General features: G+C 41.9%; 1 protein-coding gene across 2 annotated transcripts in view; it reads right to left on the bottom strand.

Moving 5' to 3' along the window:
• Positions 1–25,141, bottom strand: part of LOC126418750 (cadherin-23) — a 392,502-nt gene that overhangs the window by 25,610 nt on the left and 341,751 nt on the right. For both annotated transcript variants that reach the window (XM_050085675.1, XM_050085676.1), the window contains exons 23-26: positions 15,666–15,786; positions 14,963–15,132; positions 14,175–14,259; positions 6,910–7,211 (exon numbers count right to left, since the gene is read on the bottom strand). In XM_050085675.1, coding sequence (XP_049941632.1) covers positions 6,910–7,211; positions 14,175–14,259; positions 14,963–15,132; positions 15,666–15,786 — 678 coding nt within the window. The remainder of the gene's footprint in view (positions 1–6,909; positions 7,212–14,174; positions 14,260–14,962; positions 15,133–15,665; positions 15,787–25,141) is intronic.

Raw genomic sequence — 25,141 nt, 5'->3', positions numbered from 1 at the left:
AACTGTTTTTGGAAATTCAACCCATATGAGGGTGAAATAGGGGATAAAAGTTTCTATGGAAATATCTCATTGCGCAAGCATTTTTCAAGCTAAATCTATGAAATTTGTATTCTATTAGAAATAAAACATACATGTAACCATTTTTGAAATTCAACTCCTAAGAGGAGGAGGTGAAATTTTTCATTGTGAAAGAATTTTTAAAGCTAAATCTATGAAGACTGGTGTTTGGCTTCTTGGTCAGAGATGAAAAAAATACTTCTATCACTGTTTTTCAAAAGTCAACCACAAAGGGGAAGAAATAGGGCAGACTGATTCACTGACTCTCACACAGCCCAAACCACTGAGGATAGAAACTCGAAGTTAGGCGAGGGGGTGGATCTTATATTGTAGGCATTGTTAAGAAGGAATTGTCCAAAATTCCACTCCTAAGAGGGTGAAATAGGAGATGCAAGGCTTTTTGAAAGTATGTTGCTGTTAAGGTATTTTGCAGCATGAGCTATGAAAGCTGGTATTTGGTTTCTCAGTCAGCAAATAAAAAATAGGTGTTTTAGCTTTTTTTGAAATTCAACCAGTAAGGGCAGTAAAATAATGGGTGAAAGTTTTTTTGAAAATAAGTAATTACTAAAAAACTACTAACGGATTTGTAAGGCTACATCTATGACAACTGGTATTTGACTTCTCAGTTAAAAATAAAAAAATACATGTTTCAGTGTTTCTGGAAATTCAACCTCTAAGAGAGTGCAACAGGGCATGAATATTTCATTACATTAAAAAAATTTTAAAGCTAAATTTATGAAACCTGGTATTTCACTTGTAGGTGGAATATGAAGCAATATTTGTTAGGTGATGAAAGTTGCTATGGAAAATTTCCACAAGAATTTAAAAGACATGATTAACAAAAACTTTGGACCCCAACTACGAGAACTGCTTTTTGGTCAAAAGTACATTCAGAAAAGACCATGCTTATATCTCCTTAATTGGCATGAAATGCTTAGAACGTGCTACAATTTGTGAACAACAGAAAAATTTGGTTAAATGAAACCAAAAAAATCTCTGCAGCCCATACAGTCTACATGAGCAAAGCAGTGGCACTAAGCTAACACCAGACTAAATAATGCAGGAACAATTTTTTAGACTTGTTACAAAGGTAGCAGTTTATTTATTATGGTTATACTGTTACCATGAGATTAGAGTGTGAGCAAGTTGTTACACAAAAACATGGATCCATGGTCCACTGATCATTCTCTAGTCTGAACAAGAGCAAAATTTGTGATTTTTCTAAATTATTTGCACTTCTGTTGTGCCTAGTGTGCAGTTCAGTGTTTTCTCATGTAAATACAAAGCAGATACTAGATTACAAATAGTAGCTACTTAGTATAACGGGAGAAGCAGGATCTATTTCCAAGGCTGTACTGCTTCGCTAATTTTTCTGTATTTATTTTAGTATGAGTAAGCACAAACATTATCATCTTTTTCTTCCTGGCCTTATCCTGTGTCTCCACAGGGTCATCACTTATGTTGAATTTGGCAGTGTTAGTGGTAATGCATAGCTGGATGCCCTTCCTGACACCATCACATCTCCCCAGGAAGTAATTTGTGTGCCTCATCTGTCTGCATCTAGTGTTATCTTATGTGCAAGTGTAAGAACATTTTCTAATGTTTGCAACTTGTCTAGCTGAGGCAGACTGTGGAAACCACGCTGGTATTTACCCAGTTGGATATAGAAAATTGCCTAAAAATCACATCCAAACTAGCCAGCACAACAGTTTTCATCGTTAATCCACCTGGCAGATTCGATCCAGAACTGGAGCATCTTTCTGGTTCTGGAAGAGGGCACCTTAAATGCCAGGCTATCTGGGCAGGTCCACAAATAGTACGTAGTAAGTTAGTAACAGTTAACTATAACTCTATCTCGAGGAACGGAAGATACAGGAGATCAAAACATCTAAGCACATCCCCTATGGTGAGGTGAAGAAGCTCTTTAAGGCCATGCAGCCTCCTGTGTTTACAACATCTTTCGCTTCCACTCTGCAGAAACCGGTACAGTTGGCCACTGTTGCTACACAAACGGAGGTTGCTAGTGTCAACACTAATACCTGCATTTGCCAGTGCACTTGTGCTGCTGCGGTTGTTTTGCAACCTGCAGCTCTCCCCACAACGTCGGACAAGGCCGTGGTTGCTGACATTGGGGTACTTCCTGCCCCTCCCCATATGGCACCTTCTGCCCAGGCGAGTAAAGCTCCAACTGTGGACAAGGTTCTGCATTCTAAGCCCCCCAAGACGAAGACGCCAAAGGTGAAGGTTTTGTCACCTGAGGAGACTAGTCAGGATCAGTCCGATGACGATGCCATCGTACTGTCTGACATCTCCCTTGGGTTGCCATCGGAGCTGATGGACATTGATGTCGACCGGGGGCGATATTCTCGCCCCAGGAATAAATCTCCGGCCAGTATGGGCTCTCCTCCAATGCACAGGGGCAGGGTGAAAATTCAGCCACCCTGATCACTGGCTCCCATATTACAGTGGAACCTGAATGGGTTCAGGAAGCATGTGGCCGAATTACAACTCCTTGTACGAGAGCGCCCCTTGTGCTTATGTCTCCAAGAGACACATTTCCGGGCCACTGATGCTCCTTCTTTACGGGGCTATACCGTGTATCGAAAAGATGATCTGATGGGGGAAAGGGCAAAGGGTGGTGTTGCGATTTTTGTCCATGACATGCACCACTCATCTGAGCTCCCTCTCGTTACGGACTTGCAAGCAGTTGCAGCTGACCTTCTTGTGGGGTGGAGGCTCACAATCTGTTCCGTTTACTTACCGCCTCAGGATGCAATAGACTCTGAGGCTCTCACAGAACTTATTACCCAACTCCCCGCCCATTTCTCCTTCTGGGGGACTTCAATGCTCATAATGTCTTATGGGGCTCTACGACTACTTGCCCCAGGGGTCGCATTCTGGAAAGCCTCATGGCATCCGAAGAACTGTGCATCCTCAACTCTGGTGCTCCCACTCATTTCTGTACTGCTTCTGGGTCGTCGTCAGCTATTGACCTTTCCTTTTGCTCTCCAGCACTCGCGGATTCTGCTCTGTGGGAGGTTGCCACTGACCTCCATTCTAGTGACCACTTCCCCCTTTGGATTCGCCTCGTGGATGAGACTGTGGCATTACCAGTGCCGCCCAGGTGGCACCTCTGCAGAGCTGACTGGACACTTTTCAGCGATTTAGCTGTTTTGGAACACCGTGCCAGCATCCACGAATGGGTCGACCATGTTACAGCCGTGATCTCCCATGCTGCTGAATTGTCGATCCCACGGTCCTCAAGTCATCTCAAGAGGCGCCCTGTCCCTTGGTGGACCACTGAGTGCCACTCAGCCATTCGAGCCCGCCGTGCAGCTCTGCGCCGCTTCAAGTTCCGTCCCTCAGCTGACAATCTTGCGGCCTTTCGGGTGGCAAGGGCCAAGGCGCGGCAAGTGATTAAAGAGAGCAAACGACGGTCATGACAATCGTTCCTGAACGCCATCTCCCACTCCACTAGTTCTACGAAAGTATGGGAAGCCATCAGGAGGATTTCCGTGAAACGCAGCCAACTACCTGTCACGTCATTGCTGCATCAGGGTTGTCTACTCACGGCGGCGAGAGACACTGCCCAGACACTGGCCATGTATTTTGCCGAATCTACTGCCACTATTAACTGTGATCCAGATTTCTGCCGCTACCGCACTGCCATCGAGAGGGATCACTTGGACTTCCGGTCTCCAAATTCTGAACCCTACAACTGCCCCTTCACAATGTGGGAACTGGATTCGGCGCTGTCTGTGGCTCATGATACTGCGCCAGGTGATGATCAAATCCTGTACAGCATGCTGCAGCACTTGTTGCTGCCATCCAAGGAAGTTCTCCTGAATTGTTTTAATATGATATGGTCATCCGGCATGTCCCCTGACTCGTGGAGGGAGGCGATTTTGGTTCCCCTCTTCAAACCGGGAAAAGACCAAATGCATCCCAGTAGTTATCGGAGTATTGCTTTGACGAGCTATGTCAGGAAGACATTGGAATGCATGGTCAACCGTCGCCTGGTTTGGCTGCTCGAGACCAGGCAGCTCCTTAGCCACTCTCAGTGTGGCTTTCGGAGATGTCGTTCAACTATAGACAACTTGACCCTGCTTGAGGCGGCCATCCAGCAGGCCTTCCTACGTAACCAGCATTGTCTAGGTGTATTCTTTGACATTAATAAGGTGTATGACACTACTTGGTGCCGCCTTATCCTCAGTCAACTCCATCACCGGGGCTTTCGTGGCCATCTCCCCATCTTCATTCGGTCCTTTCTTTCCCGCCGCCTCTTTCGATATCGGGTTGGTAATGTGCTATCTGATTTATACGTGCAGGAGAATGGTGTTCCTCAGGGAAGCGTTTTAAGTGTCACCCTCTTTGCCGTCGCCATTAACAGTATCACGTCCACTATCCGGAGTCCTGCCCAGTGCTCCTTGTTTGTGGACGATTTTGCTGTTTTCTGTTCTTCCTCCAGTCTTGTCACTGCTAGTCGGCAGCTGCAGCTTATGATAAAGTGATTAGAGGCATGCGCTGCAAAGACAGGTTTTACCTTTTCTGCAGACAAATGTGTGTGTGTTCATTTTAATCGTTCTCGACATCCTTTTACCTCCCCTGAATTGCGTCTGAGGGACACCATTCTTCCTTTTAGAGACACTGTGAGGTTCCTGGGCCTCACTTTTGATTCCAAGTTGTCGTGGTTGCCGCACCTTAAAGACCTCAAGGTGCGGGCCCTGAAGGCGCTGAATATTTTGAAGTGCCTGAGCCATCGGTCCTGTGGAGTAGATCGGGCGCGTCTGCTGCAGTTTTATAGGGCTTTCGTCCGGTCGCGCCTTGACTATGGATGCACTGTGTATGGGTCAGCGAGGCCTTCATATCTGAAGATTCTTGACGCAGTACACCATGAGGGCATCAGGCTGGCTACTGTTGCCTTCCGTACCAGTCCCATCCCCAGCCTGTGTGCTGAGGCAGGGGAACCGCCGCTCGCCATCCAGCGGAAACTCCTCATGGTGTGACGGGTGTGTCAATTCCTTGCCTGTCCTACCTCCCCTGCGTACCCTACTGTTGCCCGACCACCTATGGAACATCTCTTTTCCAGTCGTCCAAGGGCAACGAGACCATTTGGGATTCGTGCCAAGCATTTGCATGAGTCCCTTGGTGTGGAGCGTGTGGCACCCCAACTCCAGGGTTTTACCCGCCTGCCTCCCTGGTTGCTCCAGAGGACCAGTGTTCTTTTAGACTTGTCAGAGTACCGGAGGAGCTGCACTCCTGCGTTTGTTTTTACCTCCTTATTTTACGATATTTTAAACCAGCATGCCGACCATGTACCAGTATTTACGGATGGCTCTAAACAGGGGGACTCTGTTGGATGTGCTGTTGTTTTCCCTGATCAAGTCGTCAAGTTACGGCTTCCTGCAGCATTTACCATCTTTGATGCTGAATTGTTTGCGATCTTGCGGGCATTGGAGCAGATGAGATGTGTTCCCAGTCTTAAGTTTCTCATCTGTTCTGACTCCCTGAGTGCCCTTCAGACCATGCAACACTTGTACCCAGCGGATACGGTCGTCCAGAACATCCATGATGCCCTACTCCACCTGCAACAGCAGGGGAAGGAGGTTTCTTTCTGCTGGGTGCTGGGGCACATGGGTATTAGGGGAAACGAACTGGCAGATGTGGCTGCCAAAGATGCACGTTCCCTCCCTCACGTTGTTGAATGTGCCGTCCCCCTCCATGCTGTTACCTCCCTTTTGCGTTTTCGTGTTATGCGTCAATGGGAAGAGGAGTGGCTGGCAGTCGGTGAAAATAAGCTGCATCTGGTCAAGGCCACCACGCGGCCATGGCATACGTCCTACCAGTCATGCAGGCGGGATGAGGTTCTTCTCACTCGCCTCCGCATTGGGCACAGTCCCTTAATGCACGGTTTTTTACTCCGGCGGGAGGACCCCCCAATCTGCAGTGCTTGTGGCATCCAGATAACTGTCCGCCACATTTTACTTGACTGTCCTTTATTCTCTGACCAGAGGGCGGTGGTTTCCTTGCCACGGGATTTGCCCTCTATTTTGCAAGACGACGCAACGACTGTGGTTAAGGTCTTACGGTTTTGTGTCCTGTCCAATTTGTTGCCTCGGATTTTAGGGAGAGGATTTTAATGTGCTGCTGGGTGACTGGCTCACCCAGGCTTTAGGTAAGAGGTCCGCCAGTCATGATTACCTACTTGTTTTACTTCGACTGCTGTTTTCTTTTCCTTGTGTTTCCTTTCCTTTTTTACTGCATTTCTTCTCCTCTTGTTTTGCCTCTGTATGTGAGGATTTGTAACTGCGTCAGGTCTGTGTCTTTTAGTCGTTCTCCTTGTTCGCTGTCCGTCTTCGTCCCTTCACTGCGTGTGTTCCTGTTTCTATGCGTTTGGGCGCTGATGACCATGCTGTTTAGCGCCCGAAAACCTCACACCACACACACACACACACAACTATAACTATAGCGTACACTATTACTCTCTAACTGTTGCTTTTCTTTTTTAATGATTTATTTCACTCATTCCATGCCTGTTAAATTTCTCCTTCATTATAGGACATATAGAATATGATGAATGAATAAGCAACTGAATGAGTGCCTCAAACTAGGTTGAAACTGTGGTATATTCTTTATTTAAAAGAAATAAAGTCAAATTACATGCCCTACCAACTAAATAGTTTTATTACTGAGAGAAGAAACTTAATTAGCACAATATGTCCCTTTTAAAGAAAGGAATGCACTGCACTAATTCATGAAATTTCTGTTACATGACTGAGCACATAGCTAGAGCTTACAGAATGCCACATCAACACAGAATTATATGGAAAACAGACAATAAGAAATTATTACCTTCACCCTTGCTTCAGCCAACCAGTCCTCTCGAAGGCTATTATTGGCAATAACATGAAGCTCAAAATAGCCATCCACAAAATCCAACATGCTTCCAAATGTTCGAAGTTCTCCTGTCTTCTCATCTAACCGAAATGTTGCATTTCCATCTGTTTGTGTGCTGACAACATCTAGTCTAGATGGTGCAAATGAGAAGAATGTTGTGTTAACCAGCATGTAGCTGAAAGGATCAGCTGTTGCATCAGCATCTGTTGCCTCTAGTGTCAATAAGGAAGTATCAATAGGCACATTCAGCCGTACACCTGAAATATATAGGAAATAATGTCACATTCTCTTCTTGCCATAATCCGGGACCAACAGTGAGAAAAAAATGCTCCGAATACTACACAAAATGGTTTGAATGACTAACAACTAGAGATTAAAGTATATTCAGCATTTTGACAAACATATCTAATTTCACTTCCTTGCAGATTAAAACTGTGTGCCGGACCGAGACTCGAACTCGGGACCTTTGCCTTTCGCAGGCAAGTGCTCTACCATCTGAGCTACCCAAGCACGACTCACGCCCCGTCCTCACAGCTTTACTTGTACCAGTATCTCGTCTCCTACATTCCAAACTTTACAGAAGCTCTCCTGCAAACCTTGTAGAACTAGCACTCCTGAAAGAAAGGATATTGTGGAGACATGGCTTAGCCACAGCCTGGGGGATGTTTCCAGAATGAGATTTTCACTCTGCAGCGGAGTGTGCGCTGATATGAAAACCAGTAAAGACAAGAGACAAGCAAGGCAGTACACATTTCTTTTTTTCTCTATAATCATGCAACAGCTTTACATGGCATGCCTTTCTACAAAAGAATCTATTACCTCATCAAAGTTCATCAAACATTTTGCTACATGAAAAACTGAAATGTCATTGTCTAACACTGAAGAAGCTGTTAATACAAATGTAACCAAGACTGGTATGGTTTCTCGATCTGATTACATCTAATTTGTCACTGTTTGCTAGATACAACAAAATAGGCCTTTCTAATATTGCAGAAATTGTAACACAGACCAAATAAGCGAGACTGTTTTGGCACAAATTGTCATTTTTATAACACGACAGAATATAATTCACGAAGTACCAATATGAAATGCCTATTAGGCATACTATATGCAAAAATCTTTAAGTTAGGAAATAGTTTCACATTCCATTCATATGCTCCAGTTTTTCAAGTATGAAATTGAAAAGTAGTAGTACGAAATTTTTATATAAATTTGGAATCGTTATATTCTTCCATAATTTGTGTGATGTCCTCGTTTCATCTCCTCCCTCATTCTAACAAACAATCTTGTCATCACTAATTCAGTAAGCATTCCTGCCATTGTCAGAACTTATTCGCCAGTTAACTTCACTAACCTTGCCAGAATCACCGGTTTAGTAATCCGGCTATTATTCACTGGTTAGGTGTTGTGTCATATTTGTACAACACATTTTCTGTGCTACTTCCAGAATAGAACTTACGTGGCTGCTAGCTGGAGACTGTAAAACTGACACTTACTAGTGTAGTGATCTGGCCAAAAATTTCCTGTCAAAATCTCATTTTCTTGGATACACTGAGAAGATAATACGTAACCTTTCTTATATGTTATTCCTGTTAGTTGTTTATTCCCGCTCTGGTAGTCTGAAGCTATGGATTTTGCTAGTAATTATAACAACGCTGATCATTCACAAAACCCAGTCAACCACATAATCAGACAGCAATTGGCATTTACCCATTCGGCTTTACTTAGCTCAGCTCATATAGCCCCCGTCCCTTTTTGTCTACAGGAAAGTTTATTTCTAGATGCAATGAGGATTCCCCTTACAGAGACATCAAGTACACAATGCATGGATTCAAGCATCAACCTATGATTGATTCAGAAATCAACTTAGAATGTGTTCAAAAATCAACAAGGATGTGTTTAAAAATCATATGAATTAATCTATAGATCAATGTGCACTGAATGCTAGTTGCTTAGTGAAACAAGGTTTTATCCACAAGGATGAGAATTTGCTCCCCCGCCCCCCTCCCCAAAACTGCCACCCAGGTCTGGTACCTCGATTTGCCCCCCCCCCCCCTCTCCCCCCCCCCCCCTCCTCCTCGATCCGGGCCTGCTGCGCTTGCGTGAATCTGGCAACTTGGGTGTCCCAGCAAAATTTTGCCAGGTAGCCTCTCGCTGCCTCCTGCGCTACTTACACAGTAAACAGCCATGTTTCTGTAGCCAGAAGTGGTAGAAGGTACTCCTCATACACAACTCACTTGTGCAAGTGCATGAGCCCGCTCGTAACTGCTAAAACGAATCTAATGTAAACCGAGGCCTACTAGAAAGACACACCACAGCTCGTACATCATGAAGATAGGCCAAGCTCACCCAACTTAGCAAACAATTTGCATTTCTACACCATTTAACTCGTAACTAGGTGTACATGTACAAATGAGAATTGCATCTTCAAATGGAATCCACTATTATGGAATTTTACCGTTATTAGCCCTACAATAATAGAAAGTCTGTAGGTCTACTAATAATTTGTTGCAGCTCTACTGGGGTACAATACAATTAAAATTATGCCATTATGACTATCAGTTCCATAAGGTGCCATATCTTCTATGAAATGAGGACTGCTAAAACGCTATAAACAAGGCATTATACCATTTATGTGGAGAGTTGATTTTAAATTTTTCTGGACAGCTAGCAACCAGTAAGAGTTCATAATAGCAGATTACAGTAGAAGATGCAATTCTCATTAGTACATGCACACCCAGTTGTGAGGTAACAGTTTTAGAAACGCATTTTGCCTGCTGAGTAAAGCGAGCAAGTGAGCTCAGGCCTACCCTCATGACACATGCGCCATGGCCTGTCTTTCTTATAGACCTCAATGTAAACAGTTGTGACATCACATTCATTGGAGGAAATTTGTTGTTATGAAGCATTGCATAGTCTTCCTAAAGCCTTTGATACATTTTGCTGTTGACAGATGTTTGTATGAGCACTGTCTTTTGTTGTTGCATATGGCGCATTTCCTTTCCAATTTATGTTTCATTTTCATTTTTTCCTCTTGGACATGTTTTATTGCTGCAGTATTATTCTGCAATAGTGGGATACAGTAAAATCCTTTGTTAGAGTATTGGTTCTTACCAGCCAAAATTACAAAAATTTAATTGAAAACTAAAACAACAAAAAATTCCTGGAATTCTAAAAAATTCTCAGGTCTCTCCCGGATGAAAAAATTCTTTTCCCAGATCTCCCAATTATCCTGGGTTGTGTACACTCTGATAATTTAGTCACTGCTAACAATTGGTTTAAGAATCACAATAGAAGGCTGTATAAATGGAAGAGACCTAGAGGCACCACAAGGTTTCAGATTGAGATTTCAGAACCAGATTTTAAATTGTACGATATTTTAAAAGGCAGATGTAGACTCTGGCTACAATTACTGGTTGGGAACAGCAGATTAAAACTGAGTAAACTGCAAAAAGGTAGGACATTGGATAACTTGAAAAGATCAGACATTGTTGAGTGTCTCAGATGGAGCAGTAGGCAATGGCTGACCACAATGGGGAAATGACTAACACGAATGAATAGCTTTAAGAGATGAAGTAGTGAAGCAGAGGATCAAATAGGTAAAAAGACAACGTCTAGTAGAAATCCTTGGATAACACAGGAGATAGTAAATTTAATTGATGAAAGAGGAAATATAAAAAAGCAGAAAATGAAGCAGTTGAAAGGGAATACAAATGTCTAAAATTTGAGAGTGACAGAAACTGAAAAATGGCATATTTCACTAGGGGAAAAATAGATACTGCCTACAGGAAATTTAAGGAGATCATTGGTGAAAGGAGGAGCAGCTGCATGAATATCAAGAGCTCAGATAGAAAACCAGTCCTAAGCAAAGAAAAGAAAGTTGAAAGGAGTATATGAAGGGTCTGTATGAGAGAGACAAACTTGACGGCAATATTTTAGAAGTGAAAGAGGATGTAAATGATGATGAGATGAGAGATATGATACAGTGAGAACAATTTGACAGAGCACTTAAAGCTCACAAGTGCTGCTAACTGCAGCAATGTAGCAGCTGCAGCACTGCAGTAGAGTGATGGCCCTTTTGCTTTGTCCTGAGTGTCAACTCAACTGAGAAAAAACATAATGAGTGAAAAAGCCACCCTTGATCTCTTCAACGCAGTTTCACTCTCGTTATTCCTATGTGCAGTTTATACTGTATCTGCTGCAGTTCATCAGCAAGTATACACACCTAAGGTAGCAGCATTGCATGACAGACCAGCAATTCCCCTCTTGCATTCCTATTCCTTATGGTGACCTTCCTCTTCTTCTTCCTCTTCCTACTTTCCCACTGCTTCTAAGATGCTGAAGCTCAGCGTAACATTGACGTATAAACATTGCGCCAATTTTTAAGAGAATTATTTTTTTACATACAAAAGTAATTTTTCAGATAACAAGGCATTGAAAAAAAGAAATTTTTTGACAATATTATGCAAAATTTTGGGCATATTGGCAAGTTATTTTAACACTACATTTTTTCATGTCATCAATCAAATCTTGCTAGAATACAATATCTGTGATAAGACAGTGGCAGTGGTTACAGACAATGCTGCAATTACAAAAAAGCTGCCTAAATCTTAAGGATTCAGCATTACCTTGTTTTGCCCACTGCACAGGGTGTACATAAAGTCTGGGAACACTTTTAATTATTCATTGCACAAGGAACTAAACATTGCACAGATGTCATACATATTGTATTGGGAAGAGAAACTTTGAACGTTTTTTTTTTCTTTTTTTTTTCCCCCTCCCAAACATTTGATATGCAAACTACGAGTGACCTGGCAGATGTCAATACAGTAATCGAATTCTTGCCACACCTGTCCCAGCATGGCATCATCAACTGTGGCAGTCACCTCCCGTGTTCCCTCCTGGAGCTCTGCTACATTACGTGGTAGAGGCGGTACATAAATCAGATCTTTGATGTGTCCCCACAGAAAAAAGTCACATGGAGTGAGATATGGTGATCAGTGAGACCATTTCATGAAACAGCTGTCCCCTTCTGTAGCACAGCCGATCCACCGATGCTGCAGCTCCGTGTTCGGGTACCCATGATCTTCACGATGAAAATGTGGTGGAGATGCATCCCTCTGAAAGAAGAACGGAGAATCTGATTGCATTTGAGGCATCAGCCATTGCTGCAACATGTCCAAGTAGGAATATCCAGTGACAGTGCTCTCGGCAAAGAAGAATGGCCATTACAGTTTTTGACATGACGAGGCCCAATAACCTTTTACCTTTTGCAAATCACGCTCAAATTCAATGCATTCATGTGGATGCTTTGTACCCCAGATTCAACAATTATGCCTGTTCACTTCCCCATTAGTGTGAAAAGTGGCTTTGTCACTAAAAATTAAGCAATCAACAATGCCATCTCCATCCTCATTCAATTGTTGCAACTGTGAACAAAACTCATAACTCTTGTCTTTGTCGTCATCACTGAGCTTCTGCACTAGCTCCAAGTTGAATGGCTTCATACACAGCTTCTGTCGCAGGACTTTCCTCACTGTGATTGGAGCCATCTTGGGGCACAACACACTGATTTCTTTGGACTCCTTATGAATGTGTCTCGCATGCACTCCACATGCACTTCACTCACGCTGGGACATCCAGTTCCCTTTGCCGGGAACACACAACCCATTGTAATGAATTTGTTGCGCAGTGGTAAATGGCCTTCCTTGTTGGTGGCTTCTTACCGTACTTGGTTCTAAACATGTGTTGAACTCCAACACACAGAAAACTCACTGTTTGCGACTAGCCCTGACTATCAGCAAATTACCAAACTACGCTCTCGTGGTATACATGAAAACAAACTTTCAGGGCTTCTCTTTAAAATGTCATATGTATGATACAATGTTTGGTTCTTGTGCAATAAACAATTCAAAGTGTTCCCAGATTTTATGTACACACTGTACAAGATTGTTTCAGAGCAAAAACAGTTTTCAAAATTTTACTGAAAACAAAAGTCTATTTTGACTTTCTTTCACAACTCTACACTAGCCAGTGACAAACAGCGCAATGTTCAAAAAAGAGCAAACAAAAAAGAACCGAGAAATACAAGAGATGCCAACTCAATGGAACAGCTCATCAGCTCATGCGACATGATTAAAAAAAATTTGGAAGTATGAAGCAAGCTTGAGATTGCAGTCAATGAAAGTTCAAAACACTGCCCACTCTCGCAGCAGGACATTACTTAACTATACAAGAGATAATAGATCTTCTTGAACCTTCTGAAGTAGCAACAACAACAATCTCAGGGGAGTCATACATAACTGCTTACTTAATTATATCTCTTATATGAGGTATGGCTGCCAAGTTTTCAGACTTGTAAAGAACCTTAACAACTAATGAAGGCTGAAGTGTTCTGGATTCCTTGATTAAATCAGTCAATGAAAGAGTGAAATCATTTAAAACATTGGCTGTTAATACGCTTGTGACATTATTGGATCTTAGGATTAAAAAACTTGTTTCAGGACATTTCAAGAGGCAGAGAATGCTGCAAAGTACTTCAGAAAGAGTATTCTGCTATCACTGCATCAGCTACAAGAATAATACCTGAAACAGAAGCAGCCATGAGCAGTGCTAATACGTCTACTGATACGTCTAACAGTTTGAAATTATCTACATTTTTTGATAATTAGCAACAGTGCAATGTCAATGTCATTATACAAGATTCTATAATTGACCTAAATCAATATTTTGAAAAATGTGTAATAGACAAGCATGCTTGTGTATCAGAATATTGTGCAAAATCTAATAGTGTGTTGTGTGTAATGGCCATTAAATTTTTGTCGTGTCCAGTGACTTCAGTTCCTGCAAACAGGGTTTTCCCCAAGGATGGATAAATAATTACTTAAAAATGCAACAGAGTAAAGGAGAAGAATTTAAATACATTACATGTATCTTTTAATGTTGTATTTTAAACAACAGACTAAAGGACGAAAATTTAAATACCTTACTTTTTATTTTAAAAAATCTGTATATCTTGTATTGTTGTATTTTAAGCAATAAAAATTCTTAGAAAGCATTTTTCATTTTAAATACCTGCCCATAACAATCGATAGTTAATCGATACATCAATAGTTTCAAAAAATACTATCGATGGGTGTGTCATCTATTTATGTTTAAGTAACACTATGTTCTACTCGTTATAAACATCACTTTTATTGTGAAGAAAGTATGATACATACCAATAGTAATATTGTCTTGGTAAAATACTGGTTTGTTGTCGTCTATGTCATCCACTTTCACTTTCACCTGCATCTCAGATGGATCCTAAATACAAAAGTAACAGAAAAGGATTAGGTGGGCTTATTTAATCTGAGGCTGGAAAACACATTTCTTTCGCATAAGATGGAATATTAATTTTGTACACAGAGTAAAATGCTGATATATGGCTAATCTGAAGAATAGTTAACAACAAGAAATTCTTTTTAGCATAATAAAACATTTATAGTTTGTTAATGAGTCACAAGATTTTTGTTACAAAAAACACAATATACCAAGGATATGCTACATACTATGCTCCCACCAAAATGACACTGCTTCTGACCAATATTTCAAATGAAGCATATGTATTTCAAGCAAGTAAACAGCCTTTGGAATGGTTATTTTCTACAAAACTTGAAGAACTAAACATTGCACAAACAATTTCTTATTACTTTGTTGTTAGAGAGATATGATAGTGTTCAGAGTTACCTCATACACTGAAATGAAACCCTGGTAACGTGCATATGTAACAGAGGGCACTGTTGTGCACTAGAGTTCTCATACATCACAAAACCTATTACTTCTATGATACTTTGTTATCTCACCATGTGACAACCTAATGTATTTTGAATACACATTACCATGTGGAAAACATTTCCTATTAATTGTAAACATAACCACATTTTCCATTTAACGAAAGCATAAAACTTGTTGACTCATGAGATACAGTTCACAATCAAATATATTTACTATTAAATGGTGACTTTACCTGTCTGTTGTACTGTTTACGTAAGCTTTGAGGCCTCAGAGATCTTTTGAAGCATTTAACAGTAAGGACATGTTCTGCTGACTCTTCTCTGTCAAGCCTTTTAGCAACAGTAATCAAACCTCTGTTATCAGTAGTTCTACTAATATTGAACAGTCCATCTTCATTGCCATCTGTAACAATGTAGTGAATTTAATTTCATTAATGAGTACTATGCAAGCAAGTTACATGAAATAAAAAGACATTAATAACCAACTTTACTTCAATTATCTGGAACATTATAATGTACAGCAGCAAAAGCAATTCAAGTGACTTTTATTGGTAACTCTAGCCCTCCATCTGCCTTCCTTTTCATTTACAAATATTTTTGTTTCAATTTTCACAGATTACTGAATAAATATTTAAAAAATGAAGTCCTTGGCTGAATGGGTGCCATATGAAAAAAGTTTTAAATGTTCTTTAGTTAGAGAAACATTTTTTTTCCTTTCTCTGCAAATAACTGGCAAAACTGGGGCTGAAGAAAGCCATGTTACCTACATTGCTCAGTGCTAAATTTGATAGAAAATATATTCTAACCATGACTGATTATTAATTCTCACAAAATGCTTATAGAATTGCATATTTTTCAAAAATAATATTTTTACAAACCAGAAAATATGTGCAAAAAGGCGTATCATGAATAAATTACTAAGAATTGCGAACTCACAAGTGATAAGATAATCGATTTCTGCATTTTCATTAATATCTCCATCAAATGCTTCCACATAGCCAACTTCAGTCCCACTTGGCACTTCTTCCTCAACATAAAAAATTTGTGGTTCATCATCCTGAAAGCAAAATACTGTCTTTTATTCAAAGAAAGCAACACCAATAGAAGTGTTTTGTCAGTTTATAAAATAAACAATGTCTAACAATTAAATAAGTGAACGAATTATCAGAACCCTTCCATAAAAAAACTTAACTGAAAGAATAATAGTACAAAATCTTCGAACTGCTTCACTGTTCATAATTCTGTAGTACATATGTCAAACAGAAAGTAAGATCCAGTGTGGTCTTTATATAGTGTTAAATTTAATAATTAAATAGATCACCCTTCAGTTTGCTCAAAATGAGAAAATTCTATCAAATATATAGTAGTAGTTTATTGTTAAAGCAATAAACTGAGTTGAGTTTCTTCGACTTGCATGTCTTTATTCAAGCAAGTGTACCATGGCTGGTTCCACATTCCTGTAAGCTCTCATTCTTGATGGAATCCACAAAACACAATGAATGAATGAAGAACAAACAGCTGAAGGTGATTTCTTACACTTCAACATCATTATGTAACTGATATGTTATCAATATGAAACAGCACTGTGTTCTATCACCACATGAATCCTTTCCATCAGTTCGTCAGACACTTTTGATTATTGTCCACTTGATCTTTCTTCAGGAAGAATCTCTTGTCCTCAACTTAAAATGCACGCCCAATTCTGGGACTCTGATTTATATTTTGGCTTTTCGTAGACTTTGTGGATTTAAAAGTAAATATCATCTGCCGTTATGTTTTACACAAAGAAAAGGGAGAATGGGACAGGGTTGGAGGGTGGGTAAACACTGCTGGCTACAACACCACAATTGTTGGTACTTTTTTCCAATCTTTGTGTGTACTCATCACTACTCAAACAGAGCTTTTCCTACAGTACAATACAGCAACTTTTGTACAGCAGTCACATCATGTTCTTCATTCATCCACACATTGTGTTTAGAAAATCCCATTATGGAAGAGACCTTTCTGAGATGTGTGATGATGCACTGCAAGTTACTTCAGTGAAGTATACTAATGATCAGTTATGAGTAATGTTAATCTGCTCATACTGTTGACTATGGAATTAGTCTTTGGATTACTTTATACATATTAGAATGAACTCAACTACTTTGAAAAAAAAAATGCCACTGCCACTCAAATTATTTCTGTCTAACTATGCACTGGCTTGACAGGTTTACTCCATGTTATCTTTATACAGAGTCAATGACTTGGGGCATATTTCCTGACACATTTAAATATAATGTAGTAACACCCAGCTACAAAATTTGAGATACGGAAACCACTTTTAATTATAACCCTATATCACTCCTTCCAGTCTTTTCAAAAGTGTTTGAGAATGTAGCCTATAATGGAATACCGGCTCATGTAACAGAACAGAACTTGTTAGCTGCCTCTCCAGTTGGCCTTCATAAAGGATTCTCCAAACAAAAAGGAATACATGGTGTCACAAATGAAGTGCTAGCAAAGTAAACAAGGAAAATTATCCTGTTGGATTAATTTGTGACATTGCCAAAGCCTTTGATCACATGGATCATAAAATTATACTAGTGAATTGAAGTGTTATGGCATCAATGGCACCCTTCTTGAATGGATGGAATCTTACCTCCACAACAGAAATAGACTGTACCTCCAGCATGAAAATAGTCTTAGAACGGTGGAAAGTAGTGTGTGACAGGGATCTGTACCATGCCCACTTTTGTTTCTAACCAACATAAATGATCTTCCTATCAATTCAAAATGGCAGCTTAAAAACTGTAATGTTTGTTGATGACACAAGCACACTAGTCAAGGGTCTAAACTCAGTTCAGATGGTAGGTGAACTGGCCTGCGTATGGTTCATAGGTTCAAGTGTTAATCTCAGAAAGACTCATTATTCTTGCTTTCAGAGCAATCCTTTTTTGAACTAGAGTGACACACACACACACACACACACACACACACACACACACACTTACACACACACACACACACACACACACACACACACACACACACAGATACACACACAATTCACACAAACACATTCCTTTGCCCTACATATGCTGGCTATAATAACAGTAGGCAGTGCTGCATTTCAGCAGGTGGACTAGGTTGTGGTTGGCATAGTGTCAGGTTGGGTGTATAGAGGGAGAGAGAGATGTGAGGTGAGGAGAGTGATTGGTGGAGGATGGCTAGCAGCTCAGAAGGTGTCAGCTGCTTTGCTAGCTAGGAATGGGGTGGCAGGTACATGGACTTGGCATGTGATGCACAGTTGTTGCAGCTGGTGGGGAGTGACACACATGATGTGGAGACATGAACTGGGAGGGATGACAGGACAGAGGAAGGGGAAACAGTTGGATGGATGGTGCAGGTACAGTGGTTTATCGGAGGCTGCGGTGAGGATGTTCATGGAAGCAGGAGGATGTGTTGTAACAACATATGTGCTGGTACTGTTTGTCCAGGAGCACAGGTGTGCTTGTGTAAGTGTGTGTGTGTGTGTGTGTGTGTGTGTGTGTGTGTGTGTGTGATGTTTTACTCTCGCTTGGGGAAAAAAAAAAAAAAAAAAAAAAAAAAAAAAAAAAAAAAAAAAAAAAAAAAAAAAAGAGAGAGAGAGAGAGATTATTCTGAATGCACTCAAGTTTCTTTCTTTTGTGCTTGCCTATTGTTGACTCAGTGCTTCTGGTTTTTGGTGAGTGGTCTCCTTTAATCCGAAACTATTTACATTGTATTAAAACTCTCCAAAACATAAACAATCATATTACAAAATTTCAAACAAGTAATAATAGCTTTTAGCAACAGAAGTAGGCATTAATGTCCATATACAAATGAAGCACAATGCATAAAGTGCCTTAGGGTCCAGCTAGGTAACAAGTCAAAATCAGCTTAACAGGTCAATTAACTAATTATGAATATCAGTTCAGTGTGTTATGCTTTAGAAGTGTCTCTCACTGTGTTGACCGGAATGCAAGATTGTTGGCTTATTTTGCATATTTACTTTCCCTTCTTTCTTATGGAGTTATCTCCTGGGGCAGTGCACCTAGTTGACAAAATGCTTGTTCAGCAGAAGTTTGCAGTAAGAATGCAGGATGAAGCAGGTAACTGTGCATCTTGCAGAAGCCTTTTTAATGACCTTACAATTCCTGCACTCATTTCACAATACATTTTGTCCTTAATGATTCTTGTTGCTTATAGTAAAAATCACTTCACAGAATCACAAGGCAAGACACAAAAATAATTTTCCTTTAGGCTTAGACTCCTTGTCCAGGGTTTAGAGTGGAGTTATGCACTCTGGTGGTAAGAGATTCAGTAAGTTCTCTTCTGACATAAAGCAAGAAAGTGGGAATCCCTACCAATTCAAAAGAAAATTAAAAACGTACCACATTAACAACTATTTCCAGAAATTATGTGAATATCTAGATTCCAGGACTGAAAAGTTCTGTTAAATGGCAAGTAGTGATGTTAGTTACACTCCTGGAAATGGAAAAAAGAACACATTGACACCGGTGTGTCAGACCCACCATACTTGCTCCAGACACTGCGAGAGGGCTGTACAAGCAATGATCACACGCACGGCACAGCGGACACACCAGGAACCGCGGTGTTGGCCGTCGAATGGCGCTAGCTGCGCAGCATTTGTGCACCGCCGCCGTCAGTGTCAGCCAGTTTGCCGTGGCATACGGAGCTCCATCGCAGTCTTTAACACTGGTAGCATGCCGCGACAGCGTGGACGTGAACCGTATGTGCAGTTGACGGACTTTGAGCGAGGGCGTATAGTGGGCATGCGGGAGGCCAGGTGGACGTACCGCCGAATTGCTCAACACGTGGGGCGTGAGGTCTCCACAGTACATCGATGTTGTCGCCAGTGGTCGGCGGAAGGTGCACATGCCCGTCGACCTGGGACCGGACCGCAGCGACGCACGGATGCACGCCAAGACCGTAGGATCCTACACAGTGCCGTAGGGGACCGCACCGCCACTTCCCAGCAAATTAGGGACACTATTGCTCCTGGGGTATCGGCGAGGACCATTCCCAACCGTCTCCATGAAGCTGGGCTACGGTCCCACACACCGTTAGGCCGTCTTCCGCTCACGCCCCAACATCGTGCAGCCCGCCTCCAGTGGTGTCGCGACAGGCGTGAATGGAGGGACGAATGGAGACGTGTCGTCTTCAGCGATGAGAGTCGCTTCTGCCTTGGTGCCAATGATGGTCGTATGCGTGTTTGGCGTCGTGCAGGTGAGCGCCACAATCAGGACTGCATACGACTGAGGCACACAGGGCCAACACCCGGCATCATGGTGTGGGGAGCGATCTCCTACACTGGCCGTACACCACTGGTGATCGTCGAGGGGACACTGAATAGTGCACGGTACATCCAAACCGTCATCGAACCCATCGTTCTACCATTCCTAGACCGGCAAGGGAACTTGCTGTTCCAACAGGACAATGCACGTCCGCATGTATCCCGTGCCACCCAACGTGCTCTAGAAGGTGTAAGTCAACTACCCTGGCCAGCAAGATCTCCGGATCTGTCCCCCATTGAGCATGTTTGGGACTGGATGAAGCGTCGTCTCACGCGGTCTGCACTTCCAGCACGAACGCTGATCCAACTGAGGCGCCAGGTGGAAATGGCATGGCAAGCCGTTCCACAGGACTACATCCAGCATCTCTACGATCGTCTCCATGGGAGAATAGCAGCCTGCATTGCTGCGAAAGGTGGATATACACTGTACTAGTGCCGACATTGTGCATGCTCTGTTGACTGTGTCTATGTGCCTGTGGTTCTGTCAGTGTGATCATGTGATGTGTCTGACCCCAGGAATGTGTCAATAAAGTTTCCCCTTCCTGGGACAATGAATTCACGGTGTTCTTATTTCAATTTCCAGGAGTGTATAAAGCTGAACAATAAGTAACAATGTACTATAAATATCACTCAGTATTTGTAGATATAAAAAAATTATTCTATCTAAAAAGTACTATAGTAATCAAGTAAATAAAAGATACTAATAGGCAGACAAACAGCATTTATATATTAAAACTGAGGAGGCAGCATGTTTTTGTTCAAAGTAGTAGTTTTCTTACTAATTTACTTAATAAAATTTAAATGGCCTAAACATGTTTATGTTAAGTATTACAGTGATAGTTTATTGTTAATACAGTATACAGATTATGTTTACATGATAGATCTGTCTGAATACATCTTCTTCTTTTCTTCTTTTGCTACTGCCTTTATCTTGCATTGTGCGCAGGGTCGGGAGGGTTAAGTACGGATTTGGCATGGTGAATTTTAAGGGGCAGCCGTATGCCCTACCTGCCGCCACCCCATACCCCCCGGGACAGAATTAGTGTACCCCAGATGTCTGCGTCTAGTGTCAATCATGAAATAGTGTGAATGTGTTTCAAATGTCTGAGAGTCATGTAACTGAGGCAGGACATGGGGACCAGCCCAGCATTCACCTAGGAGGATGTGGAAAACCACCTAAAAACCACATCCAGGCTGGCCGGCACACCGGCTGTCATCGGTAATCTGCCGGGCGGATTCGATCCGGGGCCGGCGCGCCTACCCGAGTCCAGGAAGCAGCACGTCAGCGCTCTCGGCTATCCTGGCAGGTTATCTGTCTGAATACATGAAATACATAAAATGAAGGAAAAGTAACCATTTACATATGGCTGACTGATGTGTGGACTTAGAAACGAAACAGTATTTACACTAGCTTTCGAGCTATAGCTCACATGATGTGTGCAATTCCACTATAAATAAAGCCAGATATCAAAAGCTAGCATAAATACTGTTTTCTGTTGCATGTTTCTGTGCACCACACATCAGTCAGCTACAGGTGAGTGGTTTGCATTTCCTTCATTTTACATATTATTCCATCCAGGAATTTCCATTGTTGTTTCATATTTGTCTTACAGTTATGCATACATTGATTCGTTCCATGTCCCTGGGAGTTCTCCTTAATCAGATTTACAGAAGATGATGAATGAATGAATCAATGAATGAATGGACACAAACAAGCTAGTACTTTGCAGGCTATCAGCGGGAAATATTTTGACCGTCGATGTGAATCTTCAGGTTTTGGCGGCGCAAAGACTGTTCCATTAAGTTTCGGGTGTGCAGCCGCAGGAAATCTCCTTCTTCTTCTAATATTTCAGCTGTATATCGTCCAGCCATTGTCAGAGTGAGTCGCAAGACTGCCGCTCCAGTGCTCGCTTCGTCCCTTTATACTCGTGTACCGCGCGACTGCGCATGCGGCCACAGATGCAAATGCGCCAGAGACGTTGGTCGGCGGCAGAGACGTGCATAATGCGCGAGTTGTATCTATGACTCTGCAGTCGATCTGTGTTGGCATGTCGATATATCATTGTGAGCTGCACTGTGACGACGTCTTTGCAAGTTTATTACTGCAAGTGCCAGATTCCATGATTTATCAAGATTGAAACCACTATCTCTATTAATTAAATTCGTCGTCAAGCGAATTTCAATTGCCTCTTTCACTATCGAGTCCCAAAAGGATTATGTAGTTGGCAAAATATCGACATTGTCATACAACATACTGTGACCATTATCAATACAGTGCTCTGCCACTGCCGACTTGTTAGGTTGTAAAAGTTGTGTGTACCTCCGGTGTTCTGTACATCTTTCTTGGACAGTACGAGTTGTTTGTCCGAGGTAAGAAAGGCCACATTCACATGGAATTTTGTAAAGTCCAGATTTTTGGAGCAGCAAATCATCTTTGACAGACCCCACGAGTGCAGCTGTCTTGGGTGGAGGACAAAAAATCACTTTTACTTTGTGTCTGCCGAGAATCCATCCGTCCTATTTTTGATGAGAGGCTACCCACATATGGCGGGAAGGCCATCGATTTAAAGGTTTATTCATCTTCTTCTGCTTTCTTTGTGGCCTCTTTCGTTTTCATTTTCAGTGCCCTCTGTATTTGTTGTGGAGAGTACCCATTGTCTTCAAACACTCTTTGTAGGTGGGAAAGTTCATCTTGCAGACTGCTTTCGTCAGAAATAATATGCGCTCTGTGGGTCAGAGTTCGGAGAACACTCATTGTCTGGGCAGGATGGTGGCAGCTATTTGCACGTAAATACAGATCGCTGTGCGTCGGCTTCCTATACACTTCATGTCCCAAAGTGCCATCCTCTCCGTGCCGAACCAAAACATCCAAAAATGGAAGGCATCCCTCCTTTTAATTTCCATTGTGAACATTATTTGATAGTGGAGGGAGTTCAGATGTCTTAGGAAGTCCTGCAAGTTGTCATCACCGTGGGGCCAAACTACAAAGGTGTCATCAACATATCTCCAGAATACCGTGGGTTTCAAGTCAGCAGATTGAAGCGCCTTCTCCTCGAAGTCTTCGATAAATAAATTGGCCACCAGAGGGGATAAGGGGCTACCCATGGCGACTCTGTCCGTCTGTTCAAAAAATTCGTTGTTAAATTAGAAATATGTGAAGGTCAGAACATGTTTAAATAAAGCTGAAATCTCTTTGTCAAAACTTCTTTCAGTAAGTTGTAGAGATTCTGAAAGGGGAACCTTTGTAAATAAAGCCACCACATCAAAACTAACTAATATATCAGATGGGTTCATTTACAATGATTTCAGTTTACAAATGAAGTCAGCAGAGTTTCTTATGTGGTGAGTACATTTTCCCACAAGAGGCCTCAACAATGATGGGAACATCATAGGTCAGAGAGCCTATGTTACTCAATATGGGGCATAGAGGAACATCTTTCTTGTGGACCTTTGGTAGTCCGTAAAGTCTAGGAGGCACCGGACCACTTGGTTTCAATCTCCGAACAACTTCTGGTGGAAAGGGAGAATCATTCAGAAGCGAAACAGTTTTCTTCGCCACTCGATTAGTGGGATCCCTGCTGATCTTCCAGTACATGCTGTCACTCAATAAATTGTACATTTTATCATGGTATTTATCCTGGGACAATAAAAGAGTAGCATTACCTTTATCTGCTGGGAGTACCACCGTCTGAGTATCCAGGCAAAGCCTGCATAGAGCAGCCCTCTCTGCCGCAGATATATTGCTCCTTTGTGGGCGAGCCTTCATAATTGCACGGCATGTTTCACGTCTTATTTCCTCTGCTGAATCCGAGGGAAGTGGTCGAACAGCTTCTTCAATTGCCAAAACCTGAAGATTCTTATCAAGTACCTCTGCGGGGAAGAGATGGTTTTATGTGTTCGACAATTGGATAAGCTTCGACACTTGAGAGCAAGATTACTGAGCTCTTTAAGTTTTTTACTGAGGTGCCGTGACCAGGGCATGATTCCGAAGTTTGCCAGATTAGTACATTTTATAAAAATGACGTCTATGAATAAGATTTTAACAAAAGCTGGTTCTGCTATTGTTAAGGAGAGGATCCACTTTACTCACCAAAAATTAGACCTGGTTTCTGAAGAACTTTATCGCCTGCACCTGAAGATGTCTGTGGAGATACCCTATGATTCTTGGAATTGGATTGATGGTACAACTTGGGCCAAATCAGACTGGATTTGTGAGGTGGCCACGTCCCGACAGACTGCAAAATTTAATCGACTGAAGACGACATCGCACCGAGAAACTGTTATTCGACGCCCTGTTATTAATATGACAGGTAGGGATTTGGACAATGCTACGATGATGGTTTTGAGTAAGGGACTGAATTTTGCACCAACACCACAGGTTCTGTCATTGCCTTCGTTTATCAGCCGACGCACACCGATCTGTATTTACATGCAAATAGCTGCCACCATCTGGCCGAGACAATGCTCTGACCCACAGAGCGCATATTATTTCTGACGAAAGCAGTCTGCAAGATGAACTTTCCCACCTACAAAGAGTGTTTGAAGACAATGGGTACTCTCCACAACAAATACAGAGGGCACTGAAAATGAAAACGAAAGAGGCCACAAAGAAAGCAGAAGAAGATGAATAAACCTTTAAATCGATGGCCTTCCTGCCATATGTGGGTAGCCTCTCATCAAAAATAGGACGGACGGATTCTCGGCAGACACAAAGTAAAAGTGATTTTTTGTCCTCCACCCAAGACAGCTGCACTCGTGGGGTCCGTCAAAGATGATTTGCTGCTCCAAAAATCTGGACTTTACAAAATTCCATGTGAATGTGGCCTTTCTTACCTCGGACAAACAACTCGTACTGTCCAAGAAAGATGTACAGAACACCGGAGGTACACACGACTTTTACAACCTAACAAGTCGGCAGTGGCAGAGCACTGTATTGATAATGGTCACAGTATGTTGTATGACAATGTCGATATTTTGCCAACTACATAATCCTTTTGGGACTCGATAGTGAAAGAGGCAATTGAAATTCGCTTGACGACGAATTTAATTAATAGAGATAGTGGTTTCAATCTTGATAAATCATGGAATCTGGCAC

The sequence above is a fragment of the Schistocerca serialis genome, chromosome 9 (assembly GCF_023864345.2).
Source record: "Schistocerca serialis cubense isolate TAMUIC-IGC-003099 chromosome 9, iqSchSeri2.2, whole genome shotgun sequence".
Taxonomy (NCBI): Eukaryota; Metazoa; Arthropoda; class Insecta; order Orthoptera; family Acrididae; genus Schistocerca; species Schistocerca serialis.
This window is presented reverse-complemented; position numbering and strand designations above follow the sequence as displayed.